The following is a 16,644-nucleotide window of genomic DNA, read 5'->3' as shown; positions in this document are numbered from 1 at the left end:
CTTGCTCACTCACCATCGTGTCCGCCCGTCTCTCCCCCCCCCCGGCTCCATCTTTCTAGCCTAGCCCATCTCTCATCCATCTCCATTCATTCAGTCAGTCAGTCAGTCAGTCATTCATTCATTCAACCTTTTCCCCCTTGGGTTCCAAGTCCTCCTCCTCCCCCCCCAAAAGAAGTTCGGCCACTCCCTAGTCCGGCCCTTTTTCCAAACTCCACTCCTTGGGGCGTCGCCAAACCCAGGTCAACTTCGGCGGTGGCTGCTGCTTCTCCCGCTGCTTGTTTCTGCCTAGGTCCAATCCCTACTGATCTATTTTCCTTTCCCCTTCCCCAAAGGCCGCCGCTTTAGGTCTTTTTTTCGTGGTCGCTACAAATTAATTTATTAAATTTGGTATGCCTGTTGGTGACCGGTCGTATCTCCGTGCCGACTTCTGTTGACACAGGTGCCTCCGGCACGTTCTATTCTACATTCCGCATCGGATTTCTCCTTCCTTTGTTTTCATTCTGTTCGGAGGAAGCATTAGCCCCCTCCCAGTCGCAGCGGCCGTCCATTCCTTATCACCCGCCACGAGCGAAATCCTCCGATTTTCAGATACCTATACTCAGTCCTCATCAATGGCCTTGGAGTCGCAACCTCACCCTACCTCGGATGCATAGTGATAAGCATATTGGCTTTGGACCGACCCATATCTCCCCTTCCTGTTAGCGAGCACGGAGCCCCCGGGCCTACCGACAGCAAACCCCCCTATGAACGCTCCCTCCGGGACTATGTCACCTGTCTCCGTGGACGGGAGTGACTGGTCCGGCATCAATCAGTATCAGAAATCGGATCCTCCTTTCTCCCCGACCTTCTCGACTCGCAGCGCCCTTGCCACACCCCCTACCTCCGGCGTACCCAGCGGTTCAAATGGCGCAGGACTGACAAACGGTTCATCGGGCCCGGTCAGCGATGCCGGGAATCCCTCTCCCCCGAGCTCGGTGGCAGCACGATCGAGCGATGGTACTTTGTCGGATCAACGCAGCAAGCGACACAAGCAGATGGAGGAGGTCCTAGGCCAGCACTACGTTGCCCTCAGGAGGTTCCTTCATGCGTCCCATCGTGATGATCGAGCAAGCAAGTCAAGCAAAGCCCGCGACAAGCTGCTACGACTCTCCGCCACTCAATTTCACGAACTAAGTACCGATGTTTATGATGAACTGCTCCGGCGACAAGCAGCCATGCCGACTCCGAACCGACCCCCTCGCCCTGATATTCCCCCGTTCCTGCCACCGCGCAAGGACTTCCATGAAAAGCGCAATCAGGCGCGCCAAAAGCTCGCTTCGCTTCAGCACCAGCGTTTCCGAGATCTCGCGACGGATGTCTATACCGAGTTAGAGCGACGGTTTCCTCAATTCCCTTCTAGAGAATCTCGTCGGTTGAGTCCGGCTCCCAGCTACCGCGGACGGCCATCCAATGGCTATCCACCGAACGGATACCCCCCGACGCCGGGAGGGCCGCGTTCGCAGTCTCGTGGCCCTCCGTCTCGAATGGGCTATCCCTCTGGTGGACCTCCAGCAAGTCCGATGTATCCCCCACGCCAAGGGTCACTTGGTGGGCCGCCGCCAGGCATGAACGGTGATGGCCCAATGGCTAAATCATTCCAAAGTAACACTATTGTCCCGAACAAGAGTACTATGATCGAGGACGATGATGATGGAGCAGGTACGGAGGACGATTATGATGCGCGGAGCGATGCATTTGCTCTAGATGCGGTTCTGCAAAGTCGGCGGGGGACGGGGGCTACTCTAGCAGACGCCGACAGAAAGGCTTTGGCGGAAACTCAATCCCAGGTTTCTGCTTTGCAGGATAAGGTGAACAAGCTCGAGGATCTGCTGAAGTCTAAGGATGAGGAGATATCCAAGTACCAGGAAGACCAGAGCAAGGTTGAGACCTTGGAGGATTTGGTCAAATCCAAGGATGAGGAGCTCATTAAAATCCGAGAAAGTCAAACCACGTCAGATGTAGGCAGACGATTTTTCTCGACTTCCATTGGTTGCGCTTGCTAACCGGATTCACAGGTCACTAGCAGCGAACGGCAAGAATGGGAGGATCTGAAGTCGGATCTGGAGAGCAAAATCTCCCAGGCCGAGGATCTGAACAGCAACTTGCAGCTGGAACTGGACAAGGTTCGGGCCGAGCATGAGGCCATTGAAAACGACCTCCGGAGCCAGTTGGAAGAAGCATCACGGCAAAACACTGGAGACCCAGAGCTGCAGGCCCGCTTTGCTGATCTTGAGATCAAGCATCAAAGCCTGCAGACCGAGCTGCAAGAGCAGCGGTCAGTGACAGAACAGGTCAGACGGGAGGCAGCTGGCTTCTTGAGGGAAATGAGGGAGTTGTCCGAGCAAAGTCAGTCCCGGTGGGAGCACGAGGAGCAGCTTACGACCGAGGTTCACAGATTGGAGGAACAAGTCAAACAATGGAAGACCCGCTATGAGAAGGCAAAGGCGCAGGCAGGACACCTTCGCACATCATCTATCGGGACAGAAATCCGTTCCGATGCCGCAACTCTTACGAGAGATCGTGATATCTTCCATGAAAATGGCTTGGTCAAGGATGTTCATGTCGCGAAGTTCCAGATATCTATTGACGAATTGCTACACACTGCACGCCACGAAGATTACCATGTCGTGACACGCCAGATCAATGCTGTTGTTATGGCGGTACGGCATATGCTGCAGGACGTGCAAGAAAGTCAAGACCCTAGCGATGGGTCATCGGCACTGCGCTCGAAGGCTATAAGCAAGCTTTCTACCACTGCGAACAACCTGATCACGGCAGCAAAGAACTTCGTGAAGTCCAATGGGCTTTCACCTGTCTCCCTTCTGGATGCCGCTGCTTCTCATCTGTCGGCTGCTGTTATTGAACTCATACGCCTCGTCAAGATCCGATCCACTCCACCTGATGAGTCCCATGAGGACGACGACGACGAGGTTCAGTTTAGTCAGATGAAGTCCCCGGACTACTTCAGCGTGGCTCCTAGTCAAAGCCGACACAGTCGCAATGATTCCGTCTACAGTGCCATGAGCCTCCCGCCTGACGCTCCCCACGGAATTTCGGTGGCAGTGCAAGACTACAGCGCGCAAGCCGAGAACCACGAAATTCAAGAGATGAAGGTAAGTTATAATATCTCTAGATACTGGTAATGTGTACTAACTGAGGCGACAGCTTTACGTTGAGGATCAGACAAATGGCCTGGTTCAGTCAATCCAAGCCCTCATCGACAGCATTCGAGCCGATCGTGATTTGACCACGATCAGCACCCATGTCTCTGCTATCTCTTCTGTGGTGACGAATGTCACCTCGTCGGTTCAACACTTTGTCAAGAGACCAGAGGCTAGCCCGGCTCTTCGGCAACGCATTGATCCTGTCCTCGAGATGCTGGAATACCACAAGCACCGCCTTGTAGGCGCTGCGGCCGAGGGTGAGGCTTCTAGCAGTCCTGAGGGGCTCCGAGAAGTAACCAACAAGCTTCCACCCATTGCGTTTGAGATTCCCCGGGTAACCAAGGAGCTTGCTCATCAATTGGACCCCGCGAGCCTTGAGGAGGAGGACGATTTCCGATAGTCTATCCGCCTGAGGGTCATCATGATATTGTTTCTTTCTAGGCTTCTTCAGCCCGAGAATCGCAGTGGCGTTATTCTCTTTTCACTTCTATCTCTTTCTAGCATGCTGATTTGGCACCATGATACCAACCGAACTGCTGGACCTTGCAATCTCGCTTTCCTTACTTTTGCAGTTATCACGCATGACAACGAGCAACCATGTGGAACGACGTGTTGTAATCTGGTGGAGCTTTACGACAGATTTTGTTTTCTCCCAGACGCACCCTGATTTCAGGAGCGATGTACTTTTATTCCGCTTCTCCCTTTCTTTATCTTTTGTTGATTTATTTTGGATTTGCGGTTGATATTTTTCTCTGCTTCTATTTGATTAGCGCTTTTTTCTTCCTTTCTGCATGATGGTCCTTGTAGGACTGGACTGATTTCGTCTTTCTTTCAGAATTTATACTGCGGCATTTTCTTTACACGTTCAACCTCCCCCGGATTTGCTTCTTCTTTTCTGACATTCGAATTGACCATACGGGGGTCTTCTTTCTCTTGTGTGCCGTGGTTATTGTTTTCCTGGAGTCCTTTTAGATGGCTCGATAGATAGATTTGGTGATGGTGGTATACGATTGGCTGCGGCCATTGCTTTCCGCGATGAATGGAGTAGTAAATTTTGACAGCTTTCCTGGTAGATATCAAAAAATCCAAGAATTGCTTTACTACTACATGGTAGACAGGTGTGTTGAGTGGTCAATCACGTGTCCGACCAGCTGTCTTAGTGCTGTTGTAGAGGTGAGAACCATTTCTGGTTCTGGAAAGCTTCCGACCGAACCGGGTCTTAGCTAATCATGAGCTATCCCCGGTTGGGGCAGTAGCAGGAATATTTTCCTCCGCTGTCCGACGCGGTTTCTCCAGTTCTTTTTGCTCTCCACGCCAGCAAAGCAGCAAGCAACCAGCTACCGCAATTCGTGAGACGAGATATTATTCTTTTCTACCTCAGTTCTTTTCTTTAGATAGTACTGTAAGTGATGCATCCCGATTGCATTGGCCGTCCCCGATGATATAAGGGGACCAATGGCAGTTATCCCCCCCCCCTGGTCCGATTGCTTTGGAGTGAGCAAGCTACTTAAGTTACTACTAGAGTAGCTGGTAGCTACTCACTTCACTACTGGACGGTCGGAGGACTTCCATGTTCTTCCACGGAGCGGCCTGAGGCCCACGGCGGATGGCCTGGCAAGTTGCATGATTGGCGCGCATGGGCTGACGCACAGGACGGAAGCGGTTAGCCAGCCAGTGCCCCTCCAGCAACAATGTTCTCCCGAAGCCTGAGGTCAACAATAACCCCACCTTGCTCGCCCTTCGCTTCTCGTCCCCTCTTCTCCATCCCCAATTGCAAGCAATCTTCCTTCCTCTCTCTTCGTCCTTTCCATCAATCATCCGCAGCCATGTCTGGAAACACTCAAGCCTTCTTTGAAGTTCAGTACGCCCCCGTGGGCTCCAGTGCCCGTAAGTTGTCCTCTTCTATTCCTCATCGTCCTTCGTTGCTGTCGTCACCCTTTTTCCTGCATGGATGATTTTACCCCTCCTTGTGAAGAAAATGGGAGTGCTGGGATGTCTTCCATAGAAGGAATTCTCCCACAATCGCGATTTTCTTCTCATCCTTGGACTAAAATGCATTCTCTCAATGCTTGCTGAATCCTTTGGCTGACTTTGAACTCTTTCCTGCTCTCTAGCCAAGACGGGCCGTATCGTCTTCAACCTCTTCGAGAAGGACGTCCCCAAGACCGCCCGCAACTTCCGTGAGCTCTGCACCAAGCCCCAGGGTGAGGGTTACAAGGGCTCTACCTTCCACCGTGTCATCCCCCAGTTCATGCTCCAGGGTGGTGACTTCACCCGCCACAACGTGAGTAATCCTGCTATTTTAATCCGCCTCCGTGGGCGGCTGTATGGGAGAGACCGATTTGACTGATATCATCATCCAGGGTACCGGTGGTCGCTCCATCTACGGTGAGAAGTTCGCCGATGAGAACTTCATCTACAAGCACAACAAGCCCGGTCTCCTCTCCATGGCCAACGCTGGTCCCAACACGTAAGTTCTACTATCACTCGTAAAATTACGTTTCAGACAGCTAACAGCATCTGCAGCAACGGCTCCCAGTTCTTCATCACCACCGTTGTCACCTCTTGGCTCGATGGCAAGCACGTTGTCTTCGGTGAGGTTGCCGATGCCGACTCCATGCAGGTCGTGAAGGAGATCGAGGCCCTCGGCTCCTCCTCCGGCTCCATCCGCTCCAACGTCAAGCCCACCATCGTCAACTGCGGTGAGTTGTAAGCGGTTTTCAAGGATAACAGATGGCAAAATTGGGATATCATCCCACGAGCTGGTGTAAACCCAGCATTGTGAGGATTAATGGTGGACAATTCTCTTTCTCCCTACCCGGTGTAATCTAGAGTGTCCATACCAATTGTCAATAAGTTTCCTTCAAGCTTGTACCATCGTATTGCAGTAACTATATGCATTTCTCTAAATCTTACGGTATTGATAGAAAGATCCAAGTAATATCCACCTCGTAAATAGCCACACAGTGACGAAATCCCTACATAACCTACCTCTAAAATCAGCCAAATATCCCACCGAACGTGGCAACCTAGACTAGCACTAAACCCGTCCTACTAACAATTTAACCCCGCTTCCAACACACACACTCAAACCCTCTTTTTCTCCGGTGGGGAGGGGGAGGGGAGGGGAGGGGAGGGGAGGGGGGCAAAGCAGTCCAGTCCAGTCCTCAGCTGGCAAGGGGCAATTCGAACCTCGGATTGGTTTCCCGGTTCCGAATACGGCCGGCTCGCATTCCCATTCCTATTCCTTGCTTGCTTGCTGCTACTGCTGCTGCTGCTGCTGCTGCTGTGTTGCATGCAGGTGGCTTTAATGAGACTACTATCTTTACCATAGGGCAGTGTGAATAGGTCTGTGTTTTGTTCATTCATTTATCCTGTTCCTTCTTTTCTGGCCATATGACTGGGACTTAAATATAGTATTTTGTCTGTCTGCATAGTGTTCCATAGTTAGATGGATGGTTATGTATACGTAAGTTAACTGATTACCTTGGAAGAGAGGTTAGTAAGGTGAAAGTGAGGGGTTGAGGGCTGGCCAAGGCTGGGATGGATGGGGGTTCAGCTGGGCTAAGTAAGCTAAGCTAAAGTATGATGTGATCGGAGAGGGAGTATGGCGTAGTGGTGTTAGTTTCAAGAGTCCCATTTATTTCAGTCAGTGAGAACCACACTTCTCATGATGTTCATGTAGTATTCTATCTATAAGTTGTGATATAGGTGATTCTCAGGCATTAACTTATCTAGGAGATAGTGTATGATATCATCATATTATCCGGTAGTGTTTTCTTTCTCCTTTCTAATGAGAGAATAGTCATTACGTGTAGTCTTTATAACAGGCCTAATGTATCCAGACTCTTAGTAACATTGTGTCTTATGCATGATAGATGTATTGATCTATCATCACCGGTGCTATCCCTTGATACTCACAGTCGACAAGTAGTATCTCACCCCGAAGAAAGACTCCAACATACACATACAACATCTCCCACCCTATCCACCCTCCAACACATCTAAAACCACACCCCTCTCAAAGATAGCAATCACCGCAACATCTCAATACCAACAGACAGCATGTCAAACTAAGCTCCAACACCCACCCACCTAGCCGCAGCATCTAGTCACGGATGTGGCGTCGTTCCTGATCCTGAACATACATACACACTCATCGTCAGCTACCAATACCAGCAGACAGCACAGCATAATCCAGTAATAATAAGGGAATCACTCACTCCCTAGTACCAAGATCCCCCCACGAAAAGAGCAAAAACCCCACGAACGCCCCAACAAAGATACAAATCACAAAATACCCATTGTAGTACATCCCCAGCAGCATCACAAAATACGCCACTGCAAACTGCAATACATGCAATGTGGCTCGGACGAGTTGCTCGATATTGCTAGGTCTGAAGATGAATTTTGACTGGTTCTCGGGGTGTATACTAGGATGTGATGTAGTTACTGGCGCATTAGGCATTGGTTCATTATCTTCCTCCTCCTCTTCTACTGACTCCGGAACAGGAGGTAGAGCTGAAAGTGAGCCTGACTGCGTCCATGGGATGGGTCTTTTGACAGGTCTGTCTGTGGAAAGGTCATTAGGGACTGTGATGCTGGGTTTATCGTTCCCAGTATCAGTATCGGTGTCTTGAGATTGGGCCTTAAGTCTGGCGCGTTTGATAATAAACGCATCGTATTCGGTAGCAACCCGACGGAGAAGTTCTAGACATATGACGAGTAGGACGACTCCGATGCAGGAGCCCGCGAACATGCTTGGGGAGGTGATGTGCCAGGATGAGGAGATGAAGCCTTTTGCTTGGGGTTAGGGTCTTGGGTAGGTGGTTTGGTTTTGGGCAGTGTTGGATGACTTACAAGCATCCATGGTGTTCCAGTTCCAGAGCATCTGGGTATGGTTAGTAGGGCGCTGGGGTTTTGGGATGAGGTGGTGGAGGGTATACTGAGATCTTGCAGTTGGTAGAGGCCATGGCCATGGGCATGGTGGTAGTGGTGCTGGCGTTCAAAATGGCTGATGTGGTGGTTTCTGTGGTCATGTTCATGTTGTTTATGGTGTTTGGGGGTTGATGAGTGAGGTGAATGAATGGAAGGATGGGAAGGGTAGTTGGTAAGGACTGTAGAGACGATTTTGAGTATTCTGGAGAAAAGAAGAACCAGCAGTGAGGAAGAGAGCAAAAGCTAGAACTAATTTTCCGACTTTGGATACGTGTATGTCAGGAGCGTGTTCTTGTATGCACATCCATCTTTCTCATGTTATTTCAGTATGAATCAGTAATAACGCGCTCTCCATAGTAGAAAGAGTCCCTGCCGCGTCAAGGGAGACGGTCTCTGGTTTGAGCACATTATGCAGGTAGCTCCTGACCAGTGGGCCCACGAGCACCCAGTGAATCAAGTGAACTGCAGACATCTACAGCAGACATCTACGGTAGCATCTAAGGTAGCATCTACAGACATCATGATTAGCAACTTGGCTGTATTCGCTGGAATATTCAAATGTCACATTGAAACGATCCATCCCGCCGCGCCCAACACCTCATGGCAATCACTGGGTATAAACAGAACTCGCCCTATCGCGCTGCCCTGTAGAAGATCCCGGATAGCAGATATAAAGAAACAGAATTCAAATCCAAGTCATCACCGGCGTGCCGACTTCTTGATCACCCCTTCCAAGATCTCCCGGATCTGCTTGCATCCGTCAATTCCCACCGCCAGCATTGTCTCAACGTATGTGCAATGCACCTTGGAGTCCATCATCAGCATTGCTACCTTCATCTCGTCCTCGTCTTCGTTAATCATAGCCGCCTCTCCCACCGGTACAGCCGTCGTCGTCCCCACCGTAAGGAACGGAAGCTCCTGCTCCTCCGGCAGAGACAAGTCCAGCAGCGGATCCAATGTGTCATTATTCGGATCCCGCGGCGTAGAAGCACTGCCGCTCATTCCTGACGTACACCCACAGAGGAGTCCTGGCATGGGAATACCGGCATCCACAAGCGCCAGCGTACAGGCATTGACCGCCGCGGCGAGAAGCGATCCGTCTGACGACAAAACTGAGACGTGAATGCTGATCGTACTGTGAGGGTAGAGGTGGGTATGAAGATGCGACTGGAAAGCAGAGCGTAGTATCGTTGCGACGCGCGAAGATTGTCTGTTTAAAAATTCGGTCAGTACCAGTCATAGCAGACACAACAGACATGACAATGGTGAGCAACGTACTTGTCACTTCCACCGGCTCTGCGCTTGCGATCCACTCCAGCAAATCCTGCAACATTGACATCCACCTCTACTACCGCACCTGCTGATCCAGCAGCACCACCCGTGGCATCACCACGACGTCCCTCTGCGGGACCGTGGACGGAGCACAGGATCGCCGTGTTGCCCATGGCCAAGTAGGATGATCCCGAACTGGCGGGGTTCGTGGAAATCTGGGCCTGGAGCAGTCGAAGCTCATTCCAGCGACGGCCATCAAGGCGAAGCTTGGTGAGGGGATATGTTGTGGATGTGTCGAGAGGCATTGTGATCTGGGAGGTGTTTCAATCGGTATGCCGAAATCAAGATGGAGGAAGTTTTGGCGTGGTTCCCCGCACCATGCGCTGTCAAAATTCGTCGAAAGAATAAGAAAGCCGGATCGGAGAGTTCAGTTCGAGCGCAGGTAATAAGCGACGCAGTTTGCAGGCTCAGTTTCAAGTCGAGGGCGAGCAATGGGCGGAGAAGAGGGGAATTGGTTGCGGAGTTTGACTTTTCGGCGCGGAATTCTTCAGTCAGCTGCTTGCCCAATCGGGAAGCCCGTTTGACTCCATCGCGTCTCCGCATCTCCATCTCTCGTACATTTGCTTCAGCCTTCCCCTCAACGGTTGGTCGGGATAGCTTCTGCCAGAGCTCAGGCGGACATGGGCTCACACGTGGAGATCGAGGATACTGATGCGACTACGGTCGGATCAGATGACGATGATCTCGACGGGACACGCCCGTTGGTCTTACAGCCTACTTCGCTTTCTGTCGCTGGTTTGTCCCCGCATCTTATCTATACCTAGTAACAAGACATATCTGACTCCTCGATGATCATAGATAGAGGCAATGCCCCAAAGTCTGAAGTGACGACTCCACGCCGGCCAACAAACACTATCTCAACTACGGTCAAACAATCCTCTTCGCCACTCGACAAGAAGAGCCACGCAGTGGTGGAGGTGTTCGAGACCGACAGCGGAGATGACTCCTTCAATGAGGGCGAGGCCGCTTACAAAGAGTTCAAGAATCGAAAGGCCACGAAACGGAAACGGAGCAGCGCAAATCTGAAGAACAGGGCTACTAAGGTGACGAGAGTCGCAAGCTCAAACTCCATCGTCGGCCGACTCCCAACTTCCGAGGGGAAAGCCCGACCGAGACGGCCATTACGAATCTACGGAGAGGAAGTGTCATCGGAGGATGAACTGATGGAATATACTTTACCGGATTATCTCCAGAAACGGCGATCGCAATTTGACCGGAGGACAGAGTATCTGAAGCAATCCGGACTGAAACTGCCTCCAGGTTACGACGATGTTGAATTCTCCGACGATGAGAGATTGGAATCTTTGGCGGAAAAGCCTACTTTTGAGAATATGAAGCCATGCAATCAGTACAAGGACATCACTCTTCCTTATTCGTTGGGACTTATACCAGCCCCGATCGCACAGTGGTTGCGCCAGTATCAGGTCGATGGCGCTGCTTTCCTCCATGAGCTGTTTGTTTACCAGAAGGGTGGAATCCTTGGAGACGACATGGGTCTGGGAAAGACGGTGCAGGTTATTGCTTTCCTCACAGCGGCGTATGGGAAGACGGGCGATGAGAGAGACGCCAAGCGAATGAGAAAGATGCGGAGAAGCGGTCACGATCAGTGGTATCCCCGAACGCTGATTGTCTGCCCCGGGACTCTCCTTAAGAACTGGATGGCCGAGCTTTCGCGTTGGGGCTGGTGGCATTTCGATACCTACCATGGAGAGAACAAGGAGCTTGCGCTCCAAGCTGCGCGGTCCGGAAGACTGGAAATCTTGATCACCACCTATGGTACCTATCTCCACAACAAGGATGCTATCAATATGGTCGACTGGGATTGTGTGATAGCAGATGAATGCCATGTCATTAAGGAGCGCAAGTCGGAAACGACCAAAGCCATGAACATGATCAACGCTCTATGCCGCATCGGCTTGACCGGAACTGCCATTCAGAACAAATACGAGGAGCTTTGGACCCTTCTGAACTGGACGAATCCAGGGATGCTCGGCCCGGTAACTGTCTGGAAGAAGACCATTTCTGAACCTTTGAAAATTGGTCAGTCACACGACGCCACCGTTCATCAGCTGCGTAGAGCGCGAAAGACGGCGAAGAAGTTGGTGGAGAACCTCTTGCCGCAGTTCTTCCTTCGCCGGATGAAGACACTGATTGCAGACCAGCTCCCCAAGAAGGTTGACCGGGTCGTCTTCTGTCCGCTCACTGATACTCAGGCTGACGCCTACGTGAACATTCTGGGAAGCGACATGGTCAGCTATATAAAACACTCTAGCGACCCTTGTGACTGTGGTTCCCGGCAGAAAGCCGGCTGGTGCTGTCGTCAGTTTCTACCATCTGGGCTCACCTGGCGAAGCTATGTCTTTCCCGCGATAGCAGTGCTGCAGAAACTCAGCAACCACCTAGCAATCCTCATACCGCAGGGAGTCGACTCTAGCGAGAAACAAGAAAAGGACAAAGAGATGCTGGAACTGGCTGTGCCCGAGCAATGGGAAAAGCTTTACCGTTCCCGGGACTCTATTGTCAACTACGCAAACCCTGAGTTCTGCGGTAAATGGAAGGTCCTTCGCCGACTGCTGAAGTGGTGGCACGCCAATGGCGACAAGGTGCTTGTCTTCAGCCACAGTGTGCGCCTCCTCAAGATGCTCCAGATGCTCTTTCACTACACCAGCTACAACGTCAGCTACCTCGATGGATCTATGAGCTATGAAGAGCGCACTAAAGTCGTTGACGACTTCAACTCCAACCCACGCCAATTCGTCTTTCTCATCTCCACCCGATCTGGCGGTGTCGGACTCAACATAACTTCCGCCAACAAGGTTGTCATCGTCGATCCCAACTGGAATCCCTCGCATGACCTTCAAGCGCAAGATCGTGCCTACCGTATCGGCCAATCTCGCGATGTCGAAGTCTTCCGGCTCATCAGCGCCGGAACCATCGAAGAGATCGTCTATGCTCGGCAGATCTACAAACAACAGCAAGCCAACATCGGCTACAACGCGAGCTCGGAACGACGCTACTTCAAGGGTGTTCAGGAGAAGAAAGATCAAAAGGGCGAGCTTTTCGGTCTCGACAATTTATTCGAATACAAGAACCAAAACATCCTTCTCCGCGACATCGTCAACAAGACCAACGTCGCTGAAAGCAAAGCCGGCGTCCAGGTCATGGACATCGACGTAGATTTTGACCCCAACGTCTCCGACACAACCTTCACCGGCAAATCCGACGACACCAACGAAGTCATGAGCCAGCTAGCAGCCATGATTCGCGGCGAGGACGACGAAGAATCCACCAACCCCAAAACCCCCATCAACACCAAACATGACCCCATCCAAGCCATCCTCGCCGGCGCAGGGGTCGAATACACCCACCTCAACAACGAAGTCATCGGGTCATCCAAAGTCGAGGAACGACTCAGCCGTCGCGCCGAACTAGCCGACGAGAATACCAAGAACCTAGACATGCAAGTATTTGCAGGATCGCAGTCGCAATCGCAGTCTCATAAGAAGTCATCATCATCTTCAACCAACCAACCAATCAAATACAAATTCCATCCGCCAAAGCGTGTCATGAAACGCCAATTCTGCAGCATGGCGAGACGATACGGCTTCCCAAACGCAACCGAGTTTGCCCTTGTCGTGGAGGGCATGACGCAGGCGCAGAGACGCGCATGCTTGGAGCGTTGGTATACCGAGCGACGGGAGAAACTGACTCAATCATCTTAACTTTTCAGTTGGTACAATCATTATTATTTTCTATCTTTTTTTGGAGTATTGGTTACAAGGTCGCTAGAGACGGGGTTCTGGAACTGTTTTGTCTAGTTTTACTACCTATATACCCAAGTTAACTACTAATTCGTTAGTTTAAAATCAGCAATGAGTGACGATTAATACCATATAAAGTACTACTAAGTAGTCTCCCCCTACGCACATACACTCACCTACAGACCACCAACCTACAGATTGATCTCGATCCTTTTCTCCACTCTACCTACCATACTTCAGTTACTATTGATACCATCCATTCATACCGTAGTCCACAACCCCAAAAACAAGAAGAAAGTCAATGTAAAGATAACCATGAATGGATACAATGAAAAGTAAACAAACAAGGCATCACATGCATGCATACATACACACATACATACATAACTACTACGTAATCAATCCACCTTTCACCGTTACATCAAGGCTGGCATGTCTATAATCTGAGTTTCTTCTTCATGGCGGATAGATCTACTGGGTAGGAGGTGAATTCCCGGCGTGGGAGTTGCATGTGGACTCAACTAAGAGCTCTGCTCGTTTTGGGAGAAGGTTATTTATTGGCTTACTGGTTTGTGTTTATCATACTTACCATGGCTAGGGCGTGTGTGATGTCTTTGGATTGCATACAGTATGCTTAGTCGAGCTATAATATCATGTATTGTGTGTGTGTGTGTGTGTGTGTGTGTGTGTGTGTGTGTGTGTGTGTGTGGAATGCTGAGACTCCGTAATTAAAGGCGAGCAGAGATAAAGCTACTAAAGTCAAAATTATGCATTATCCACAACCATAGTCTATATTAATGCTAAAAATCAATCACCTAAACGCTTGCTGTATCAATGCCCATCCCACGTCATGGTGTCCCAGATGATGATATGTATATCCACATATAGTAAGCAAGAATTTGCCCATCACCCGTGCTCCGGTCCGTCTGGAGGCCTTCCCCTGTCCGTTCTTTTTTCAACTTTTGTCGCAGTCTCTGCATATAAAATCAATCGGGTATCCAGTATAGTAATCTGATGGAAATGGTGGGTATGTTGAGTGATGTGTGTTGAATGTTTGTGGTTGGCCGGACTCTTTCCCTTGTTTCTCGCGTTGGAATCCTCGAGCAGGTCAATAATGTTGATCTGAATGACGGCTCGACCTACCATTTCCTTGCTTTTCGGGTATTTAGAGTTTCATGGTTTTCGCTCTTCTGTATTGTGCCTCACTTATAGGTCACTTGCCCTCCGGATATTCAGCTCGTTCAACGATTTGTCATCGTCAACTGGAGCCATCCAGTAAGTCAGTTACACCTATGTCTCCTTGGCATCGACGTAGGCATCGACATCCGATGTCCGTGAGTCCTTGCGTTCGACGGCTTCTTCTGCTTCTTTCTTAGGCTCGCTCTGAGCGGAGTCAGCGCCATCGGCTGGATCGGCTGTCGCAGCAGACTCCTTACCCTTGTGTGCGGGAATCTGGAACTGGGTGGGTTCTGTCTGACCTTCGAGGATCGGGGCAATGGCCAGAATTTGTTTGGCAGCGATCTCGGGGTTGTGCGAGTCGCTGGGGTCGTTAGTCCTGTTATACTTCCGATGCCAAGGCAAAAACTTACACATGTGCATTGATGATCCAGTCTAGGTCCTCTTCTCCCTCATCGGGGCCGTGGGGCCCGCCCTGCACCCGTCGGAACAGCCGGGGGTGCCATTCGACGCCATCATCGGCACGCTTCGCTGCCTCTTCTCTTTGGCGGTCCTCAATCTTGGTCTTCTCATCCGTAGCTGCCTCGTGGTTCCTGGCAATGATCGCCTTCACGGTGGGTTGCCACAGTCGCTGCGACTCGCGCTCGCCCTGCTGTTCAATAGGTCTGGTCAAGGGAGGGGTGTGCTTCGCATGCGTAGCGTTGAAGAGCAAGTCCTTCTTGTGGGTCTGTTCGAGTTAGATTGACAGTCCTTTGTGTAAGAAGGAGAACTTACGTGAACATCCTTAATGTGCATCTCGCCGTTCCAGAGACCGGACAGTTCATAGTATACCTCGCCGGTCTTTTCGTTCTTAATTGTCCCACCGATAGCGTTGTAAGTACCAGAGAAGTAGCCCTTGGTCTTGAATTCGATGTCGGCAACGAGATTGTTCTCTGGGCACCGGACGTAGCTGTGGTCGCCCAACTCGTATTTCATCTTTCCGAAAAGAATGCCGCGGGCGTACATGTTCGGTTGCGTCAAGATGCTAGGCCAGATTAGAGTTGTCCTCATGCGCGGATGCTGGACCACCTACTATCGTTCGCCCTTCTCCTTGTCCTGTCCGCGGTTCAAGAACCGCAGGATCGCAATACCCTCCATCATACTAGCGGCCGAGTTTCCGAGGAATTTACTGCGGGGTTTCAAGGTGCCATCTATCCGGATGTTGTGCTCGGGTGCCATGAAGAAGTAGCTCGATTTGGGCGGGTGGTGAGAGGTCTGCTCGGCGATATAGTACCCACGGGTACCGTCGGGATAGTCCCAGTAACAGGTGAAAGTCTCTCCGAGGATCGGGTTCAGCGGCTTCTTCACTCCTCTGGGACGGGTGTCAGCAAGACCGGAACTGGTGGAATAAAACCATCTCAAGGAGAACGACAACATACGGAGGTTTGATGTGCCATCCGCTGAGATAGAACTTGACGACGGAAACGAATCGTTCTAGGGGGTCATCTATGGTTGGCATAGGAAGCAGTGTTTCGGGGTGCGCCATGAAGCTGGATGCGGAGGAAATCCGTTAGCTGCTACTTATTCACATGCGATGCAGATACTCCGACATACTTGGTGATGCGCTCCAGCATAGATCGGGGTTCGAGAATAAAAGTGGGCAGGACGACCCGACTCAGGTCAGCTCCCGGTCGGAGCTGCGAGATAATGTGGGAAAGAACTACAGATAGGTCAGTGGAAATGGGAAAAGACTAGGTATTTGCAGGGGTATTTTCTTTTGTTTGTCTTTTTTTTTTTTTTTTTTTTGGTCATAGTGAGGGGGATAGCTACGTACCATTTCCCTGGTCGGGCTCGACGATCTCGTCGTCCCCGCTCACGGGCTCAGCTTTGGGCTCATCGTGTGAACGATTACCTGAAACATGAAAAAAAGAGCCCCAGTCAGCAGACATGATGGTGGGCAGCAGAATGCGCGAGATGGAAGAGAAGTGGTGAAAAGACAGCCGGTCGGAGGAGAGAGAGAGAGAGAGCCAAGGAGGGGAAGAGAGAGAAAAGGGCGGCGGAGAGGGGGATGTTGAGGCAGCCAGCAGCAGTAGTTAGAAAGTGACTGAGGCAGCCAGACAGGAATGACGTGGGGGGAGGAGCAGCAGCAGCAGCAACAGAAAAAAAATGAGGGGAGAGTCTCGACCGGATGACGGCAACAAACTTCACTCACTGGCAAGCGATGACCGTCGGCGGATGTGCGGGACGGAGATGGG

The 16,644-nt window shown here is 51.0% G+C and overlaps 6 protein-coding genes across 6 annotated transcripts; 3 read left to right on the top strand and 3 right to left on the bottom strand.

The window, feature by feature from the left end:
• Window positions 1-743: 743 nt before the first annotated feature.
• Window positions 744-3,603, top strand: BO87DRAFT_397917 (putative cell polarity protein; the record flags this gene model as incomplete). The annotated part of the gene is made up of 3 exons (XM_025625346.1): window positions 744-1,997; window positions 2,055-3,152; window positions 3,205-3,603. 3 exons carry the CDS (start codon window positions 744-746, stop codon window positions 3,601-3,603), a joined length of 2,751 nt encoding a protein of 916 aa, XP_025478858.1.
• Window positions 3,604-4,701: 1,098 nt separating this feature from the next.
• On the top strand, window positions 4,702-6,158 carry cyp4 (peptidyl-prolyl cis-trans isomerase; the record flags this gene model as incomplete). Its single annotated transcript, XM_025626772.1, has 5 exons — window positions 4,702-5,090; window positions 5,318-5,487; window positions 5,567-5,673; window positions 5,730-5,912; window positions 6,131-6,158. Exons 1-5 carry the CDS (start codon window positions 4,895-4,897, stop codon window positions 6,156-6,158), a joined length of 684 nt encoding a protein of 227 aa, XP_025478857.1. The 5' UTR covers window positions 4,702-4,894.
• A 1,264-nt stretch (window positions 6,159-7,422) lies between these two features.
• On the bottom strand, window positions 7,423-8,282 carry BO87DRAFT_438959 (high-affinity Cu transporter CTR3; the record flags this gene model as incomplete). Its single annotated transcript, XM_025627909.1, has 3 exons — window positions 8,150-8,282; window positions 8,064-8,094; window positions 7,423-8,000 (listed from the first exon to the last, which is right to left on the bottom strand). The coding sequence occupies exons 1-3, from the start codon at window positions 8,246-8,248 to the stop codon at window positions 7,423-7,425; spliced, it is 708 nt and encodes a 235-aa protein (XP_025478856.1). The 5' UTR covers window positions 8,249-8,282.
• A 394-nt stretch (window positions 8,283-8,676) lies between these two features.
• On the bottom strand, window positions 8,677-9,917 carry BO87DRAFT_336876 (exosome non-catalytic core subunit SKI6). Its single transcript, XM_025620539.1, has 2 exons — window positions 9,420-9,917; window positions 8,677-9,351 (listed from the first exon to the last, which is right to left on the bottom strand). The coding sequence occupies exons 1-2, from the start codon at window positions 9,716-9,718 to the stop codon at window positions 8,841-8,843; spliced, it is 810 nt and encodes a 269-aa protein (XP_025478855.1). The 5' UTR covers window positions 9,719-9,917; the 3' UTR covers window positions 8,677-8,840.
• Window positions 9,918-10,051: 134 nt separating this feature from the next.
• On the top strand, window positions 10,052-13,344 carry BO87DRAFT_336872 (putative DNA excision repair protein (Rad26L)). The gene is made up of 2 exons (XM_025620538.1): window positions 10,052-10,208; window positions 10,272-13,344. The coding sequence occupies exons 1-2, from the start codon at window positions 10,094-10,096 to the stop codon at window positions 13,193-13,195; spliced, it is 3,039 nt and encodes a 1,012-aa protein (XP_025478854.1). The 5' UTR covers window positions 10,052-10,093; the 3' UTR covers window positions 13,196-13,344.
• Window positions 13,345-14,524: 1,180 nt separating this feature from the next.
• On the bottom strand, window positions 14,525-16,338 carry BO87DRAFT_427013 (OSBP family protein; the record flags this gene model as incomplete). Its single annotated transcript, XM_025627387.1, has 7 exons — window positions 14,525-14,774; window positions 14,824-15,137; window positions 15,185-15,434; window positions 15,483-15,761; window positions 15,829-15,939; window positions 16,004-16,109; window positions 16,224-16,338. The coding sequence occupies 7 exons, from the start codon at window positions 16,336-16,338 to the stop codon at window positions 14,525-14,527; spliced, it is 1,425 nt and encodes a 474-aa protein (XP_025478853.1).
• Between the last annotated feature and the right edge of the window lie 306 nt (window positions 16,339-16,644).

This window comes from Aspergillus neoniger, assembly GCF_003184625.1.
Source record: "Aspergillus neoniger CBS 115656 unplaced genomic scaffold BO87scaffold_20, whole genome shotgun sequence".
Classification (NCBI taxonomy): Eukaryota; Fungi; Ascomycota; class Eurotiomycetes; order Eurotiales; family Aspergillaceae; genus Aspergillus; species Aspergillus neoniger.
The sequence above is the reverse complement of the archived record's forward strand: the minus strand, read 5'-3'. Positions and strand labels throughout refer to the sequence as shown.